Source organism: Coffea eugenioides, chromosome 5 (assembly GCF_003713205.1).
Source record: "Coffea eugenioides isolate CCC68of chromosome 5, Ceug_1.0, whole genome shotgun sequence".
Lineage (NCBI taxonomy): Eukaryota > Viridiplantae > Streptophyta > Magnoliopsida > Gentianales > Rubiaceae > Coffea > Coffea eugenioides.
Genome location: NC_040039.1, coordinates 47258174 through 47276953, shown reverse-complemented (window position 1 = coordinate 47276953; position 18780 = coordinate 47258174). Strand labels below are relative to the sequence as shown.

General features: G+C 36.1%; 3 protein-coding genes across 9 annotated transcripts; 2 read left to right on the top strand and 1 right to left on the bottom strand.

Moving 5' to 3' along the window:
- Positions 1 to 2015: 2015 nt before the first annotated feature.
- Positions 2016 to 5970, top strand: LOC113772161 (E3 ubiquitin-protein ligase CCNB1IP1 homolog). 5 transcript variants are annotated; one of them, XM_027316732.1, is made up of 10 exons: positions 2016 to 2166; positions 2289 to 2375; positions 3502 to 3623; positions 3735 to 3807; positions 4096 to 4141; positions 4274 to 4304; positions 4678 to 4933; positions 5015 to 5178; positions 5369 to 5621; positions 5701 to 5970. In XM_027316732.1, exons 3-10 carry the CDS (start codon positions 3554 to 3556, stop codon positions 5705 to 5707), a joined length of 900 nt encoding a protein of 299 aa, XP_027172533.1. In that variant the 5' UTR covers positions 2016 to 2166; positions 2289 to 2375; positions 3502 to 3553; the 3' UTR covers positions 5708 to 5970. The 5 variants fall into 5 exon arrangements, with proteins under 5 accessions (XP_027172533.1, XP_027172530.1, XP_027172534.1 ...); XM_027316729.1 differs by having other exon boundaries at positions 5339 to 5621; XM_027316733.1 differs by lacking the exon at positions 5701 to 5970 and having other exon boundaries at positions 5369 to 5625.
- Positions 5971 to 6361: 391 nt separating this feature from the next.
- LOC113772397 (NADH kinase) lies at positions 6362 to 8856 on the bottom strand. 2 transcript variants are annotated; one of them, XM_027316989.1, is made up of 5 exons: positions 8606 to 8856; positions 7792 to 8046; positions 7579 to 7659; positions 7034 to 7185; positions 6362 to 6770 (listed from the first exon to the last, which is right to left on the bottom strand). In XM_027316989.1, the coding sequence occupies exons 1-5, from the start codon at positions 8696 to 8698 to the stop codon at positions 6410 to 6412; spliced, it is 942 nt and encodes a 313-aa protein (XP_027172790.1). In that variant the 5' UTR covers positions 8699 to 8856; the 3' UTR covers positions 6362 to 6409. The 2 variants fall into 2 exon arrangements, with proteins under 2 accessions (XP_027172790.1, XP_027172791.1); XM_027316990.1 differs by having other exon boundaries at positions 7792 to 8037.
- Positions 8857 to 10067: 1211 nt separating this feature from the next.
- On the top strand, positions 10068 to 13896 carry LOC113770693 (zinc finger BED domain-containing protein RICESLEEPER 1-like). Of its 2 annotated transcripts, none has more exons than XM_027315241.1 (4): positions 10068 to 10278; positions 11067 to 13074; positions 13164 to 13232; positions 13340 to 13896. In XM_027315241.1, exons 2-3 carry the CDS (start codon positions 11097 to 11099, stop codon positions 13217 to 13219), a joined length of 2034 nt encoding a protein of 677 aa, XP_027171042.1. In that variant the 5' UTR covers positions 10068 to 10278; positions 11067 to 11096; the 3' UTR covers positions 13220 to 13232; positions 13340 to 13896. The 2 variants fall into 2 exon arrangements, with proteins under 2 accessions (XP_027171042.1, XP_027171043.1); XM_027315242.1 differs by having other exon boundaries at positions 11058 to 13074.
- The last annotated feature ends 4884 nt before the right edge of the window (positions 13897 to 18780 follow it).

The following is an 18780-nucleotide window of genomic DNA, read 5'->3' as shown; positions in this document are numbered from 1 at the left end:
GAGATTCATATTCCACGAGATGGTGGGCCTGTTTGGAAGGTGAGTTTTTTAGGTGTTAGTATAAAACTTTACTGTAGGTCACTGTAGAACTTGTAGAAAAACTTTTGTAAAAATTTTTTTGGGTGTTTGTAAGATGAAATTTGTTTTCCTTTTCATTTTCTTTCTTTCATTTTCTTTTTTCTTTTTTTTTCTTTCCTTTTTTTTTTCTTTTCCTTCGTCCATTTCTTCCCCTTCTCCCTCCCCTCCCCTCCCCTGATCCCTCTCCCGGTACCTCCATGGCAGCAACCAACAGGTGAGAATCAAATTTTTTTTTTTTTTTGCTTTTTTCTCTTCTCCTCTCCTTCCCCCACCACCCCTCCCTGCCATCTCTTCCTTCCCCCGCCACCCCTTCCCTTCCCCTTCCCTCCCCAGCCACCCCCGCCACCCTCCCCTCCCCTACCCTCCCCCTCCCCTAGCTGCGATCTGGTCTTGCGACCAGATCGCAGCCCCCCTTCCTCTCCTCCTTTGCGATCTGGTAGCGCGACCAGATCCGTCAAAGGGGGAGGGGGAAGGGGAGGGTGGCGGGGGAGGGAGGAGGGAGACAGAAAAAAAAAAAAGGAAAAGAGCATTAGAGACCAGTTTGGGCAAAGGGAAACGGGGAGGGGGAGGGTGGCGGAGGAGGCAGAGTCGAAGAGAGGAGGGGGAGGGGAGAAAAAAAAAAAAAAAAAGAGGACCGCCGGAACTGGTTGCCGGAATAGTGACGGCGCCGGAAGTGGTGGTGGAGATGGTCACCGGTGCCGGAGGATGTGGTGGGTTGGTAGGGGAGGTAAAAGAAGAAAAATTGAAGGGAAAATTTTTTGTATATTTTTGAAGTGTGTAGGTTAAAAACTTTGATAAGTTTTTTGGGTTCCTGTAGTAAAAGTTGTTAAAAAACTAATTTTATACAAACTTGGTAAAAAACCAAGCTTTCAAACAGGGCCGGTATTCTAGAAAGTTAATTAGACAACGCGAAATTGTGGAGTTATGTACCTATCCTGTTGTGACTGATTGGACTGAAAATGACTACAATGCTTGGCCGAAAATGACTTCTGTTAATTATACCTTCTTTTTTTTCAAGAAAACAACACTATTGTTCAATGTAGTAGAGGTAAATTAATTTGGCTCAAAATTAAGCATGATAAAATGTAATTTATAGGATGAGAAATGTAATTAAGCATGATACAATAATCTGATCTTTTTGCTCCTGAAAAATGATTATGATGTAGGTCATGTGATAGATTTAGCGTAAAAAGTGATGAAAATTTAGGTTAGAATCAAATTTTATGGACTCAAATTTGTAAGAAACATAATTTTATCTTTTTAAAAGTAAATGACGAAAAATTCATGTGACGAAATTTTGTATGCACCGTCAACCATGAAATCACCCACAAAATGAACTTATTAATTTATAAAGAGAGGCCAACTTAAGTTCAAAAGAGACATTAAAAAAATTTTAGAGAGGACAACATTATTTTGTTAATGAGGCCCTATTTTTTTAAAACTTTTTGAATATTTTGCTTGGACAAAAAATAGCACCATACTTGTTTGGATAAGAATTTATTTGGATGATTTATTTGAGATAATTATTGTAACACTTTTTGTGATGTGATACATATGAGATAAAAAGGTGATTGAAAAGTTAAAAAGGTGATTGAAATTTGTGAAGTAAATTATTTTATTTCAAATCTTCTCGACCCAAACACACAAACGTACTATCTTTTATCACATAATCACAAACTGAAAACGAGTGCCCTTGCAAAATGAGGGAGCATCATAAATATTTTTTTTGTACATAATTTGCAAGGCGTTACTCTTTTTTTTTAAAAAAAAAAAAATTGTTGGTTTGGGTTAAAATTAGCGCTATTAAGGTCTGAACAGCCAAAGATGCGGAGTCGAGCCTATTAATTAATTATTAAGAGGCCTATTTAAAGTATAAACTCCCGCCATTTTAACATTTACTTGAACCCAAACGTAGCCAAAGGGATAGAGAAAGAGAGAAGTTCCGATTCCGTTCAAAAGCAATTCCAGCTTGGGTTTATAGTTGATTCAATTGCTAATTCCGTAATTCACCTGCATTGTCAGAAATTTGCGATGAGAATGATTTGATTTGATTTAATTTTCAGATACATTTCGATCAGAAAGCCATTCGTAAGTTCTATTGCGAAGCTGTCAGTTTCATTCTCTCTCTCTCTCTAATTTTTGTGAGTTCCAGATTTCGCAGCTAGGTTTTTATGAATATCACACTGAATTGCACTTTTGTTTTGTTTAAGCCTTGAAATTTCAGATTGAAATTAGGAATTTTGCAAAGAAGCGAGCGACGGAGTTAGTTCGTAAGAAGAACTTTCTTCTATCATCTGGTAAATAAAATTTCTATCCTCTTGCTAGCAATTTCTGCTTTTGCATTTTGTTGAGAAATTTCGCATGATTTTAATTTCCCTTATTTGCTCCCCTGCTTGATTTAGTAGATTGAAAGTCTTGAACTTGATTAAAGTTACATTCAGCTTGTTTGGCTAGGTGATTAAGAGAGTAAACTGCAAGGAACAAAGTTCAATCTCAAGTTTTCCCCAATTATTGTAGATGATGTTTCTGTTGGAGGAATTTGACTTTTCACAGTTAATTCTACGTCTTACTATGATGCCTATTGCAATTTCAGTGCCATGCTGTCGCATCTGTATTTGCAGCGTTGAATTTGCAGGATTAACTCCGAATTGTCTTTTTGATATCATGAATATAGTGTGTTCTTGTCATTTAATTTGAAATTTGAGATGTTGCCGAATGATCGTTTCTTGTTAATTATTACAGTTTTTTTACTATAGGAAAATTTTTCCTTTTCTTGTTTTTCTTTTTTCCTTGGTCTTTTTACCAACTTAATATTGGAATCTTGCTTCTTTTTTCGGTTGAATAGAGCAGGTTCAAGCTTTGTTTAATTGCTTCTATCTGCTACTGTTATGAACTGCAAGTTAACTCAGGTACATGTGTTCAAGTGTCGATGCATTTTGGTTAATTGTTAGATTGCATTGAAGTTACCATTTCCAAGTTATGATTTTCTAGTTTATTCTTGGTCCTACTAAATGATTTGGCTGTTAACATTGTTAGATCAGTAGCCTAACTAGTAAAATGAGGAACATCAAAGCATATACTTCTCTTATTGTTTAAATATGTATATCTGCATTCTTTTAACAGTTTTAACCTCCACCTCCCTGAATGCAAAATATGGAAAAAAAAAAGATCATTCTGCATCTTAAGACAAAAGCCGTCTTACATCTGGATCATGCTATCAGCTTAGCACTGTAGCTTGTGATTCCAAATATCACATCTTAAAAATGAGTTTCGACCCAAGCTTTTATTGTTTCTGGAGGAAATTGATTAATTGATTTGTTGCTTGAGTTCTCTAAGTTGTCTTCTTTGAAACTAATGGATCACAGCATAGTAGAGACACAAATCTATGAGAGAAGCATGTTGAAACTTGGTTATATTGATCAGGTCTTTTCCCTGTTGTACCTGTCTATTTGGTCACCTCTATCTAAACATTGAAATGAGATGCAATGCATGCTGGCGAGAATTGGAAGGACAGGCAGTTTCCACCACTTGTGGCCACCTTCTTTGTATCCCAATGCAATAGATAGTGCAGATCCTTTTGCAGTTAATGTAATTTCCCCCCCTTAAATTTAGAATCAGTAATAGTTGGGCAAGGTACTCCTTAACAACATTAACAGGTCCCGAGGATGCCAGTAAGATTCTCAGCAACGATGCTGCTTGCCCTATCTGTGATCAGGTGCTCTCTAAAAGGTAAGTAGCTGCTGATGGTGAACATAATAGCTCTTTGTTAGATAACCTGCTTGGACATTGATAATGCATGTCTCATGTTTCATGGATTATGAAACTAGCAACGCCATACTACAATAACACAAAAATCACTCTGTTCTTCTCTTTTGGCATTGGACTACTTTGCACAGTTTCAAGGTGGACCCTATACTAAAGCTAGTTATATGACTAATATCATTAATTCTGGCATTAGCTAATAGCTATGACATTCCACTGATTCTGTTGTACCTATAATGAATTATGATTTTCCAGCCTCATGAAATCGGTGGATATCAATCCAAGTGATGAATGGACAAATGTAAGAATTCCCCTCCTCGAACTATCTTTATTTATTAATTTATTTTTGTGGCTTGGCTTTCTTTCGTTGCTAAGACTTATCATTGCTGATGTTTAAGTATCAAAACTTGGTGAATTTTCATTTTTTTTGCAGATGGTCATGGCTGGGATATCACCACAAATATGTATCCTGAATAACTCTTTCAGAATTTTCTGACATTCATTATTCAGAATTGGCTTGTTATAAGCGGAAACAGGGTAGAATTCTTGGAATATTAAAGAGTAATACTTCAATTTGGCTAGTCATCTGGTGGAATAGGGCAGAAGTTTCTAGAGAACTGAAAGATATGCCTTTTGAACCTTATTATGGTTGCCAAATAGTCCAAAGCTGTAGATTTTTGCTCTTGCAGGCTAGTTAAATGGATCACTTGAACTTTTGAGCTGTGTAACATGCAAAAGAAGCACTTAGATTTGTCAAGGCACATGCTTTGTTTCAAACTTTTTGTATGAGAAACAATTTTATCGGATCTTTTGTTTGATTTTCCTAAAAGAACATAGTGATGAAGAGTGCATACAGAAGTGTGATGTTCTACATCGGGCAAAAGGAGTTGGAGATGCAATTTAAAATGAATAGAATAGTAGCTCAGTGCCGGCAGAAATGTGAGGTGATGCAAGAAAAGTTCACTGAAAAACTGGAGCAAGTACATACAGCATACCAGAAAATGGCTAAGAGGTGCCAGATGATGGAGCAAGAGATTGAGAGCTTATCTAAGGATAAGCAAGAGCTCCAGGAAAAATTTGCAGAAAAGTCTAGGTCAGTCTGAACGTCATCCTACTGTGACTCGTTGATGTGGATTTTACACCACTGACCAGTATTATTATCAAACCATCCCAGACAGAAAAGAAAGCTGGATGAGATGTATGACCAATTGAGAAGTGAGTATGAGTCAACGAAACGATCCGCTATTCAACCTGCACCCAACTTCTATCCAAGGGCAGAGCATGATTTGTTCTCAAATCCTGCCAATGTGATGGATAACAGAGACCCTATCAGAAAAGGTAAACCTGTTCTTTTTATCGCAATCAACACTTGATGAGATGGATTTTTGACATTCTGTTCACTGAGTATATTTAAGCACATATTGCGCAATGTACTATTCCTTCTTCAATTGGCCTGGTTGTATTCAGCCAAGAAATACTAGTAACTTATTTGTGGCAGATTGGTCGGTTCTCACTCCTGAAACTCCAGGACCAAGAGAGGATATATGGCCACCAGCAAGGCAGAACAGTTCAAACTCTGGCCCCTTTGACATCTCAAGTGGTTCGCCTGCGCTACAATCTGGAATCCCTGTTGATGCTGGTAACAAAAGGGCTGGTGCTCGTCCTGTTTTTGGCGCTGGTGGAGGAGCTGGTGCTAGCAACCCGTCAATGACTTTGAGGAATCTCATCCTTTCACCAATAAAGAGGCCTCAGCTCTCTCGAAACCGCACCCAATTGTTCACGTAAGCAAAAATCGTATAATATTATGCTTAAAGTGTTCTTGATTCAATACTGAATTTACAAGAACTTTTCGTTTTTCAGGTTGTAGATTGGTGGCCTTCTTGTTGTTGACTCTTTGATTGACAATTTCAATAGAAAAGGGAAAAGTAGGGCTCATTGTGCAGATGAGATTTTCTTTTTATCTTTGACACGAAGGAAATTGCTCAGAGTATACTTGTTGATAAAGCAACTGCTCCAACTAGGGGGGAAATAACAAATACGCTGCTCTATCAGCTAAATGATCATTGTAAATTTGTAATACAAACCATGGACAAGTCATAATGGAGTTCTAGACTACAACTCTGTGCTTCAGATGTGTTATGTATGTCTACTAGTCTACCTGTATCTCATTGCAATTCTTTGCCTTGAAAGTCGGTTAAGACGGAAATTCCGCTACTTGGATAGAAGGTGATAAGAGTATTATAGGTAAGCCACCATAAATCTTTACAGCAAGAACGTGGGCATTGGTTATAGATGTCTTTGCGCTCCATATCATATTCTAATTCATTTATTGCCGTGGAGAATAGCTGACATGTTTTAATGATGAGAACTACTTACAACTGAAAGGAGAAGGCCAAGGAACCAGTCTTCGAGCCACAACACAAATAGTGTACAACATGACATTAAAAGAAAATGAACTTCTCATTACCTAATCAAAAAAATTTATTTGTAACCATTGCAATTTATGCATGAAATGTACACAAATGTCTATTTCTTTTGTACAAATATACCCAGAAAATTCATGGATAATTTATGATAGGAAGTGCGAAGGCAAAAAGACATTTAGTGATGGAGCCTTGGGAGATAGTTCAATCATGTCCCCAAATTGAACAGAAAACACAACGTGGGAACCATCGATGTAGATTAGCCCTTCTTCAGAAAACCATTTGATTTCCATAGATTCATTGGACTTTACAACTCCATGCACACTGGAGTTGGCTCCAGGAGATATTGGCTCTCTCACCAAGTATTGGAGATCCCTAGACAAAATGGGCATTCGAAATCCACCAGCAGAAAGCATTGCAGCTGTTGATCCAGCAGCTGTTGACACTCTCAGACCACTTGATCGGCTGTTCAGCAAAGGAGAACATTGCTCCCCTTCTCTCCAGATTCTGTCAACAGAGAACAATATAATTATGCGACTGAAACCAGCATAGGAATATAGCCATATTGTTTTATTTGCAATCTCAGCTTGAAGCTCATACTATGACAGAGGAGAGCTTTCCTCTTACCATTCTAACATTCCTCATTTTAAAAGAGCCCAAGCACATGCAAACATTGTAAAGGGTGGCGCAACAAATTTGTGCCTTAGGATCTTAAGTTGCTATAGTTAAACAATCTAAAATTCTGTATTACCTATATGGGCGAGATTTACCTGAATGAGAATCTTGAGACTGTTGCAGGACATGGATGTGCAATTAAAACGTCATTAAGAGGAAAAATTGAAAGCTGTTTAGAGTTGACATTTATGGACATCCTTGCAACTTCAGAAGGTACAGCCCGATTCTCAAGGATGTCATCCAACATCTGCAAGATGATCACAATCAAGAACTAAGCTAGAAGTCTCATGTATCCAGGGGGTAAAATGATCAATTCCATTAAAAAAGGAATGTTGCCGTAGCTGGTCAAGTTTTACAGATTAAGGTTAGTTATTGCTGTGTACAACAACAGCAGTAGAAGGTCCAATTGACACCTTTCAGACGAGATATTATCAGAAATAGATTACTGTGGCTGTGGCAGATTAGGCTTCACTAGAAAATAGGAGTAAAAAGGATTATTAACAAGCCAAATTCCCAGTAGAAGATGCTCTCTAAAGTATGCACCCGCAATTACCAGTTTCTATTCCTAGTTTATAGTTAATTGTTCTTTATTATTATAGTTTAACTGATCAAGTTTGGATTAGGTGAGTGTGAATCTCACCTGTTCAAAATTTTTAATGGTTGCTGCACATAGATGGCCTGTGCTCCTTGTAGCATCAAAATCTTCACTGTGTTCTTCCACCTATATTGCAAATGAAATGAATTTGGTTTTACACAATCACATGTACCTTAAATTTATCAACTGATGTGGTAGAAATTTACAGAGTGAAACACAAGCATCCCAGGTTCATATTTATTATTGACATAACCTAACCTCTTCAGCTTTAGTGGGGTCTGAATTTATGCCGAGAATTGGGATTGAATTATCCATGAAATGGCTTGCCTGCAACAATGTACCATCACCTCCTATAGTGACAACCAGATCTACATCACGGATTGGCTGAGATAGATTGCTCCTATAAACAGTGTCCCAATCAACAAACTTTTTCTTCAAAATATTCTGACAGAAGTTTATCGCATTACTGTGAACTGTGCGCCTATTGTCTAGATAATTTATGACCTGTGTCATCTTCAACAGAAAAGATATCAGACATATGCGACTTTAATAGAAACAGAAAACATATAGGCACCCAATAGCAATTTGTAATCCGCTGGGATAAAATCTGTAGTAGCTGGAAACGTATTAGTTGCAAATAATGGATAAAAACAGAAACTTCCGTATGTAATTTCACTAAGCAATTGCTGAACTTTTCTGGTCTCCCAAAACTTCACACCAGTCCCGTGAAATGCAACGGTCTTAAACAGTCCATGCAAAATATTCGAAAAGCAAAAGGAAACTTCTTCTCTCGGTAATACTTTCCTACTTATACTACCATATCTCATGAGCAAAAGGAAAAAAAAAAAACCAAACAAACAAACAAAGAACTCTACTAAATTCTATTGCAGACAAACGAAAAAGATCAAAAGTAACAATTAACAGTAACATATAATCAAACAGTTAGTCTTCAAGCAGTAAAGACTTTGAGGAAATCCAATATAAATGTAAATGAGGAAATTAATGGGTTTATTGGATTCTTTTTCTAGTCTTCTTGTCTCTAGTGTAAGCTGAGATCAAAAGGGTTACGTACTTTGGGGCTGGTAAAGCGAGAGAGCTTGTCTGATTGGTGAGAAGGGTACACATCTAACGGCTTCAAAAGCAGCAATAACCGCCTCCTCGCCATATTCAATCTTGCTACTGTAATATATTAACGAATCTGATAGGGATATTGTGATTTTGCTGTTTCACCAAACAGGTGAATATGTATCTTTACTGGGATTTTTCAAGTGGGATTGCTTGATTTGGCGGCAAACTCGGGCCAGAAATGGAGGACTTTGATGTCGGACCAGTCAATTTACGCTTTTGATATTTAGATACTTCGCTTGAAGCGTTTTTACCTTTAAATGGAAAGCGTGATAGGTCATACTTACCGCCGAAAAAAAGGCAAAAGTGGTAAGTTGATAATAGTTTTCTGCATTTAATAACAAACGGTTTCTCGCTTCTGTACCAAGTTTCACCGTCTAAACGGAGGGGACAGGAACGGTTGCTTATGAAGGTTTTGTACAAAGTACATGGCGCGTAACTCTTTATATATATATATATATATATATATATATATATATATATAACTCACTTTTAATAATATGTAATTACATAATAAAATTTTGTGAGTCTCACACATGATATAAGAAACGATGTACAAAATGCAATCTGAAGGTTTTGTACAAAATGCATAGCGCGTAACTCTATATAAATATAGTGTAATTTACTTTTAATAATGTATAATTACAGAACAAAATTTTGTAGGTCTTACATATGGTATAAAAAATGATGTACAAGATGTAATATGAACCACATATTTTTTTTTTGTCAAATCTTGGCCATGAACCTTCAAGAACTGTTATCGTTCCTACCCCCTCCCCCCATCTAAACATAAATAAAGGATTTTTTTTTTGCTAAAATAACAAAAAAGAATCGAAGTTGTCACATGAGTTAACCAACCAAGTGACGAATAATTTCTGATTGGTGGAGCTCAATGGAGCTGGTGAAATTCAAGAAAGAAGGAAATATGGTGCTTTACTTTGTATTTGAACCGAAAGATCGGTAGTCAAATTTTCAATTGAACAAGTTTAAGAATACAAAAAACTCACTGTATTTCAAATCTTTCACTTGCAATAGTTATTACAGATTTTTACTGACAATATTTTTAAAGGGGTAGCGAGGTCAAAAGTCAAATTAATAGTGAAAGTAAAAATGAAATATTCCCTACCTAAAACCTACCAAACTATTTCTAAAAGAGAGAAAGGACGGAAAATCCCAATGACAAATTAGATGTTACTGCTATCTATTTTCATAGACAAAACCTAGTACCACTATTAACGGAGAGTAATTATAAGTGGCAACTAGCGAACAGTAATCCAGAGCCCAAGCAGGTCCGGCCCCTGCCCAAAACCCGCATTATACAACCTAACCCAACTAACCTTAACCAAGCCGGACCCAGAACCCACGGTTAGCTCAAGACTACCTTACAACTCCTGCGTTGACCCATCCATTTTACCAACCTACCCACTGGGTATACCCAAAATTTCCCCAGATTCCATTTCCGGATCATAATATCCATTTTCCTCACGACTCTGTAATCCGTATCCTATTCTACCGCTTTTCGGACCCTCCGATCGGATCCTTCCCTGCTAGCATCACCGATTTCTCTCATCCAGAGCCAAAAACCTCAGCTTCAGATCCGGATTCTTTTTCTCGATCCATGTAAGATCCAACCCGAATTCGTTTGACTTTCCGGTTTTTGTTTTTAATCTTTTTTTAGATTATAATTTTTGCAATTAAATTAGCAAATTGACGTTATCTGTGCGCTGAATTTACCAACTGCTGAGAAAATTTTTTTTTTTCCTTTCGCGTGAATTGTTTTACCTTTTTCTGATTTTTGCTTATTGTGACTGAAATTTCTGAATTCATTTTCCTTTCGGAGTCACTGCGTCTGTGTGTGTGTGTGAACCTTTATATTTCAGATGTTTGGATTAGAACTTAGTAACTCTATTCTGGAATTTCGAGGTTTTTAAGGATGATTAATCTATTTTGTCTTGTAGATTTTAAAAAATCGTTGCTCAAGGATCTGAATGTAATAGGTTAGATGAAAAATCTGGTTAAATTTATGGTATCCACTGTAGAAAGTTACACTGTCAAGGATACTTTTTTCACAGTGTTGTTGATTGGTGGTGAAAATTTTTTCATGGAAGTAGTGGTTAATGGGATGTAAACGAGCTTAATCAAATAGAATACTACATTGTTTAGCATGAAATGAATTTATGAATGAGCTTGACACTGAGGCAAGCTCAAGTAACTTTGTTACGTTTATTGAGCTAAGCTTGAACTGTTGATCAGCAATAAATGTTTTTCTGGGCTTGGTTTGAATTTTTGATGAACTAATTCTCCAACAAGCTCTTTCCTAGTCCAGCTTAGTTCGAGCATTAAGTATTTTGTTTTGCTTTCAGTCCCAGTCAAGAATTAATCTCCATGTCTTAATGCAGTGAGTGCAGATATAAATGCTTAATAAGTAAGTCCTTGCTATGGAAATTCCCGTTGAGACTCCTGCTAAGAAGACGAAGAGGTTGACGTCTGTAGTGTGGAATCATTTTGAAAGAGTTAGGAAGGGAGAAATATGTTATGCTGTTTGTGTACATTGTAAGAAGAAGCTTAGTGGATCGAGTAACAGCGGAACAACTCATTTGCGGAATCATTTGCTAAGGTGTTTGAAGAGATCCAACTATGATGTTTCTCAGATTCTAGCTGCTAAGAGAAAGAGAAAGGATACTGCTGTTAGCCTTACAAATTTCACATATGATGAAGTGCCAAGAAAAGATGAAATTATCACCCCCATTGCTTACAGAATTGATCCAGAACCGCGAAAAGAAGAACCTAGTCAGGCTGTCAGCCTGGCAAGTGCTAAATTTGATCAAGAGCGTAGTAGACTGGATCTTGCCCGTATGATAATGTTACATGGTTATCCACTAGCTATGGTGGAGCATGTTGGATTTAAAATATTTGCGAAGAATTTGCAACCCCTGTTTGATGTTGCGAGTAATAGTGCCACTGAACTTGATTGTATGACAATATACGGGAAGGAGAAACAGAAGGTTTATGAACTGGTACATAATCTGCATTCCAGGATCAGTCTTGCCATTGATATGTGGTTTTCATCAGAAAATGCAAGATATATGTCTTTGACAGCTTACTATGTTGATGGGGACTGGAAGCTACAGAAGAAGATACTGAACTTCATTACTTTGGATCCTTCTCATACAGATGACATCCTTTCTGAAGTTGTTATCAAATGTCTGACAGAATGGGCTGTTGAAAGGAAATTATTTTCCATGACATTTGATGATTGTTTTGCGTATGATGATATGGTCTTCAGGATTAAGGATTGGCTTTCTCAAAACAAACCTCTTCTGAAAAATGGTGAATTGTTTGATGTACGCTGTGCAGCACAGGTTCTGAAATCTATCGTTCAAGATGTCATGGAAGCACTTCGAGATGTGACGGATAAAATCCGAGAAAGCATTAGGCATGTTAGAAGTTCACAAGCAACACTAGGAAAATTCAACGAGTTCTCTCAGCAGATTGGGATTAGCACAGACAGGCATCTAGTTGTTGATTGCCCAATGCAGTGGAACTCAACTTATTTGATGCTTGAAGCAGCAGTAGAATACAAGGGAGCATTCTCTCTCCTACAAGAGAACGACCCTTCCTATATGGCGGCTCTATCTGAAACAGAGTGGGAGTGGGCAAGTGCTGTTACTGGTTATATGAAACTTTTCCTTGAAGTTACCAATGTTTTTGTTGGGTGCAAATATCCTACTGCAAACATGTACTTTCCAGAGCTATGTGATATTCACATTCAATTGATAGAATGGTGCAAGAGTCCTGATGATTTTCTAAGTTCTATTGCAGCGAAGATGAAATCCAAGTTTGACAAGTACTGGAAGAAGTGCAGTTTGGCGGTGGCAATAGCTGCAATCCTAGATCCCAGATTCAAGATGAAGTTGGTGGAGTACTATTATCCTCAGATTTATGGTAGTGATGCTGTGGGTCACATCAAGGAGGTTTCTAATGGTATCCGGGGACTTTTCAGTGAGTATGCCGTAAGCTCGTCTTTGCTGGATCAAGATTCTGCTCTGCCTGATGGTAGCTTGCCTAGTACTATTAATGGAACTAGAGATCGACTGAGAGGATTTGACAAGTTCCTTCATGAAACTTCAATAAGTCAGAGCATGATATCCGACCTTGACAAGTATCTAGAGGAACCAGTCTTTCCACGTAACAATGATTTCAACATATTGAATTGGTGGAAGGTTCACACCCCAAGGTATCCCATCTTGTCCATGATGGCTCGTGATGTTCTGGGGCTACCTGTTGCCACGCTTGGACGAGATCTGGTATTTAGCAACAGAGGTAGAGTGCTTGATCATCATCGTAGTTCGCTCAATCCAGACACTCGAGAAGCTTTAGTATGTGGCCAAGATTGGTTGCGCGTGGAATCAGAAGGTATGTTAACTGTTAAGTAGCTTCAAGTGAGTTTCTTTTTAAATATATTTTGTGATAAAGGACTCATTTTTTTTTTCTCTTTGCATCAGAAAACCAAGTTTCCTTGAGCCATCCTGCTGTATCACTTTTCATCGAAGCAAAGTAAGATGATGATGATGGTATGGCACCTTAATTTACCTCTCACTCTCTTTGCAGAATGAATGTACTCTACATTTCCCCTTAAATTTTCTTCATTCTGATGCTTGAGTATTTGTCTTTGTGCAAGGTTGTCAAATGATGACCAAGCAAGCTAACAGGTGTCAAATTATTTTGATGCTTATGCTGGCATAGAGTCTGCCAGACCGAGCATTAGTTTCCAGTTGTACGAGCATTCTTACTAGCACGGGTTTATATGTCGGAAGGAAATACCAAAACTGTGTTACATTATTCATATCGACAAGAAGTGGGAACTGGCAGATGCTATCCTAAGGACAGCCAGTTAAATTTACTGCTATTATGTTAAGCTGGACCAAAAATTTTTCTTCTTTTTAGGGGATTTCTTTTATGTGTCAATCCGTGCTGGGGAATGTTACAACTTACAAATAATGCAGGAGAGAAATTAAAAATATAAAACAGCTATTTTTATGACAAGTTGGTTTAAGGGCTAACCGTTTTAGTACTTGCTGCATAATACCAAATGTCATTACATAATTTTGTTTATACATACTTATTTTGAAAATATAGATGATTCAATTTGAAAATGTTGTAAAGAACTAAGTACCCAAAGTTGTAGTATTATTCAAGCCGGAATGGAAGGGCAAAATGAAAAATCATTCTTCTTCATCGAGCAGTCTTTTTTTTTTTTTTTTGATCTTTTGCCACATAACATTGTAATCATCCAATATAATTAAGGAACCAAATATAATTAATTGGCCAAAATGTTCCTACTAGGGCAATTTCTTCCCCCGAGTCTCTATATACTAGTGTGTGTGTGTGTGTCTCAAGCGCATCTGCATGGCGCGGGTGCATGCGTAGAAACAAAAATGAAAAAAATGCTCTCTTTGCGATCCGTATATCTCATCTTCTTTCTTAATATTTAATCTAGTTTGTATTAACCCAAAACTTCGCATCTCCTAAAGATCGTTTGTTTATCGCTTATATGCAAACTATAGAGAAATTTAGAGTATAATTTGACTGAACATCCTCTAGACTCTGGGTACAGAATAACATTTATTCGTTGTTCAAATTCACTTACAAGATTGTGTAATCAATCAAACACAATTGATTTACAGCAACTTGATTAATCAATATCCTTTCCTTCAATGATCAAAAATAAGATTAAACAATTGCATGAAGCAAAAATTCATTTAGAATTTCTCAAGGAAATACCACCATTTTGTTGTGTATCAAAGATAAACTAATTAGATGTGAAGCAAACGCACGGGTATTTTAATTTTAACAAAAGTTGTAATGAGTGCATTGCTCTTGTTGATATGCCCCAGTGTTGTTTTTGTGACGCATCCTTATACTATATAAGAATGAGTTGTGGTTAAAGAGGGCTTTGAATTTCAACACATAGATAAGGGTTTTTTGGGAATGTGGAATATTGTGTAGTTTTTTTTTTTTTTTTTTTACAGTTTTTGGTACAACTGAGCACATCATGTGTTTAGGATATTTACTGAAATGTCCTCATTTTGGTACATTTCAAGTTTTGATTTATGGAAATATTGAATATTTCTGAAATATGAAATTATTTTGCAACCGTTTTTGCATTGAGTACAACTCATATAAACTTATGTGTTGGTGTGATTATTAAAATGGTGTTATAGACATATTTAATTGAAGTGTGACTTTTGTTGTGCAATTAACACAAAAATATATTAATACGTTACTATAACTAGCCGTCGGAGGGTATTTCTTTGTTTGAAACAACTTATGTCTCTTCTTGGGCGATTTTCAACTGACAAATGTAGGGGTTTTTTGAGAATGGTAAAATTGTAAAAGTATTGATAAAATAAAATGTACAAGTGTGTGCTGAGAATGTACTATTATTAGTTTTGTCATATTTAATTAACGACTATGTCTTTTCAAAATGTACTATTATTTGTCCAATGAAAAATCTTCTTTAACCATAGGTACCAAACACCCGCGCGATGCGCGATGCGCGAGCACTCCCCACTCCCCTCTAGTAATTTGATACAGTTGGGACTTGATCCAATGCATTTGTTTTGAAATTTGGACGATGTGGTTATCAATTTGGCAAATTTTTGTTTGGAGTAATTGAATAACTAATTTTTTCAAATAATATTTTGCTTGCATCATAAACACATTTCCCAACTCACCTTTTTATATTTTTAACTATTTTTTATTTCACATACATCGCATCACAAAAAGTGATACAATAATTATTTCGAATAATACACTATTCAAACACAGTGAAAACATGTGTTTTTCGTTTAACAATAATCTGTGTTCTTCTCTTTAATCTTCCGATTCTAGAATCAAGTACTTGGTGGCAAGCACGTAGATCATTGTGGCCCATATGTGATGGAAGCTGGTTTATTCTGAGACTATTGGCTTTTGGGGAAAGCAAAGAGAATTTTTTTTTTAAAAAAAAAAAAAACTCTTCTGGAATGTATTTTGTTAACACTATGGATCTGTGGGTAGGTTATATGGTTTAATTTATTTATAATGCCTTAATTAATGGTTAGATCATTCTAATTTGCTTTATATGTTCCATAATCCATAGAAGTTCTATATATCGTGCTGCTAAAATTTTGTAAATATTACTATAAAATTAACTCTCTAAGATTTAAATATCAATAATGTCATGGACCCCCCGGAAGCCTAAAAGTGAAGCTGAGGCATTGATCACCATGACGACCAGTTGCCTTGCAAAGCCCACAGCTTCTGCAGGAGATATGGTTTTCTGAGGACAGATATCGTGAAAATTTAAATTATGCATTTCAAAAGAACCAAATAAAGGGTAAAAACAGCTGTTAATGATCAAAATATTTATAATTTCTTTCGTTCTTTACATTTTTCTTCGCTAAGAAGGTGTATTCTCAGAAAGTTCTTTTTTGTCGAAAAGAGGCATTTGCTTTGGGAATATAGGGTACATATGGCGCTAGGATTTCCGGTACACGTTTGGAAGAATGCTTATCCTCCACTCATATATTCTTTCTCCATCCATATATATATATATATGCTTGTTAAAGGCAGGCAAATGGCAAAAGGTCCCATCGAATAATCATGAAATTAATATTGACATTTTTCTTCGTGGAAAGTTTTTTGGCTTCCATTCTTGTGTTAAAAGTCTTTCACAATATAAATACGGAAAAAAAAATATAAGGCTTTACTTGTAGAAATTTAAAGCGCAAAAAAAAAAAAAAAAAAGTTCTAATGGGAATCTTTTTTCAAATGCCTAAATTTGCAAACCCAATGCGCTCACCGTCAAAAACAATTATCATGTCCAAATCGTACAAAGGAATGCAAATCGTCATCATCCACCACCAAAAAAAAAAAAAGAAAAAAAGAAGAAGGAGTGGTCTCATCTCGAAGATAACAAATAAGCTTGGATCCTTCAGCGTATTTCTTGGATTAGCATATAATAGTGAATTAAGCAGCCTCTTTGATTATTCAATTTTGATGCAAATTATGTGGCCGTTTTTGCAAGACAAGGAGGGAACCAATTTGTCGAGAATATTACTGCATGCATGGAAATGGAATAGATATCGAAATCCTCTTTCCAACAAAAGGTAATGATTGTGTCAATTTCAGGGTGTCATCACTCATAATAAGCGTATATGAAGCGACACCTGCCTTCCTTTTTGTCTATTTGCCTTAGTTCCATCCATGGTCTGTCCAATATTCTCGATGAAAGAAAATTAATAAAACCCAAAAAAAAAAATGTTACATATAAATTTGTCAAATTTGATTCTTGAACGCGCGTCAACAATTTACAAATTCATGAAAAACCAAAGAATGAAGAACTTCCAGTTAAGCATTATGCAATTTAAACTTGAAAGCTATACGGTGATCTCATAGATGGTTAATTATTGAAAATTTTGATCTCATATAATTAAAGTTGCCACAAGAAGGAAAAAATTTTCTGAAACCCTGCCCAATTAATGTAACTTGGGATATGAAAATCATGCGAGTTTCTTGAAACGACTAGAAAGTGGTGAGCTGAGATTACTTAATCGTCTAAACAAGCATCATGCATCGTCCCAAATCAAGCAAATGTGACAGGAATCTCAAAGTTTTGCAAGTTGGTCATGACAAAAGTGAAAAGGCAATAATGCTTTTTGTAAAGCCACACATCCAACTTTTCTCATTCTGCATTGCATGATGGAGTACTACCGCAACACAGTAAAGTGATCAACAGTTCAACACATAGAAAAGCACGTACTGTTGCAAATTGGCTCTAACTTGTTTTGCTCACAATAAAATTATATATACATACAGATATATATATATATATATATATGTATATGTATATGTGTGTGTGTTGGTTGCAAAGTAAAAGGAAGAGGGAAGCAAAGGTCCACTACGTACTGAAAGAGATCCCCCATGCCATGATACAGAATATATGGATGATTATTGCAGTTGACTCCAATGTCTGTTAGATCAGATAGATGGTGAAAATTAAGTATGAAATTTGGTATTTGCTGGAACCAGTTGAAGTTCTTCCAGATGTATTTGCAGGAAAAGCAGTTAAATTAGTATGGTTCTGGGCCGGGTGACTAACAATAATATATATGTTTCTTTAAAGGCATCACAGTGCGTGCAATTCTAGCTAGAACCATTTTGGATTTATATCTTATCATCATGAAAAAAAAAAAAGAAACTAAAAAATGGATGCGATCGAGAAATGAATTCATTCAAATTGTTATTTTTAAGAGTTTTTATAAAAAAATACATACTATAAATGAATGATTGAATATATATATATATATATATAAGATAAAAATATTAATCGAAGACGTAAAAAGTTTTCCATATATAAAAAAAAAAGCTCCAATCCAAACAAGGCGAATGGCCCCGCACCTCAAAGTGATTGAAATTCACATCTCATAGATCAATTCGGGCCGGTGAGAGCAAAATTTCGGGTGTTGAAACTTGAAGAAACACACGATGTACGTCCCCGTTGATTTCGTTGGGTTACAGGCATGCAGGACTTAGAATATTTTTAGTTTAAGCAAGAAAATTCCGAGCAAGAAACAATACTTAAAAAAAAAAAACAAATTAAGGATCAACTAAAGTAGGATTTGATGCATTCCTAGCTAGGCCAGAATGAAGAATCAACCATAGGTCCTTTTTACCAATTAAATTGTGGGCCTAATTTTTTTTGACAATTAATAAAATATTTCAAAGTGAACTGAGGGAGAACAAATTCCCTCCATACTGATACGGTTGATCGATCGGTGGCCACCTTTTGGTCTTAATCCTCAAAAAAATTCTTAAAGCAAAACCAATGTCACCATGCCTACTTGTTGGACATGTCTTGAGCAGCCTAAAAGTTCCCGTCCTCTCATGTCTGCTAACCAAATTCACTTTTTTAATCCTTCTCATCTCTTTCTTTGCTGCAAATTCGATCATAGCTTTTGTATTTTCTGATCCCTAGCTATCGTTGATTTTTATTTTATCCTCCTCCTGATTTTTATACTTTCATTTTACGAATGTCATTTAAAATTCCAAACTATACAAGTAGCAAACATGAATATA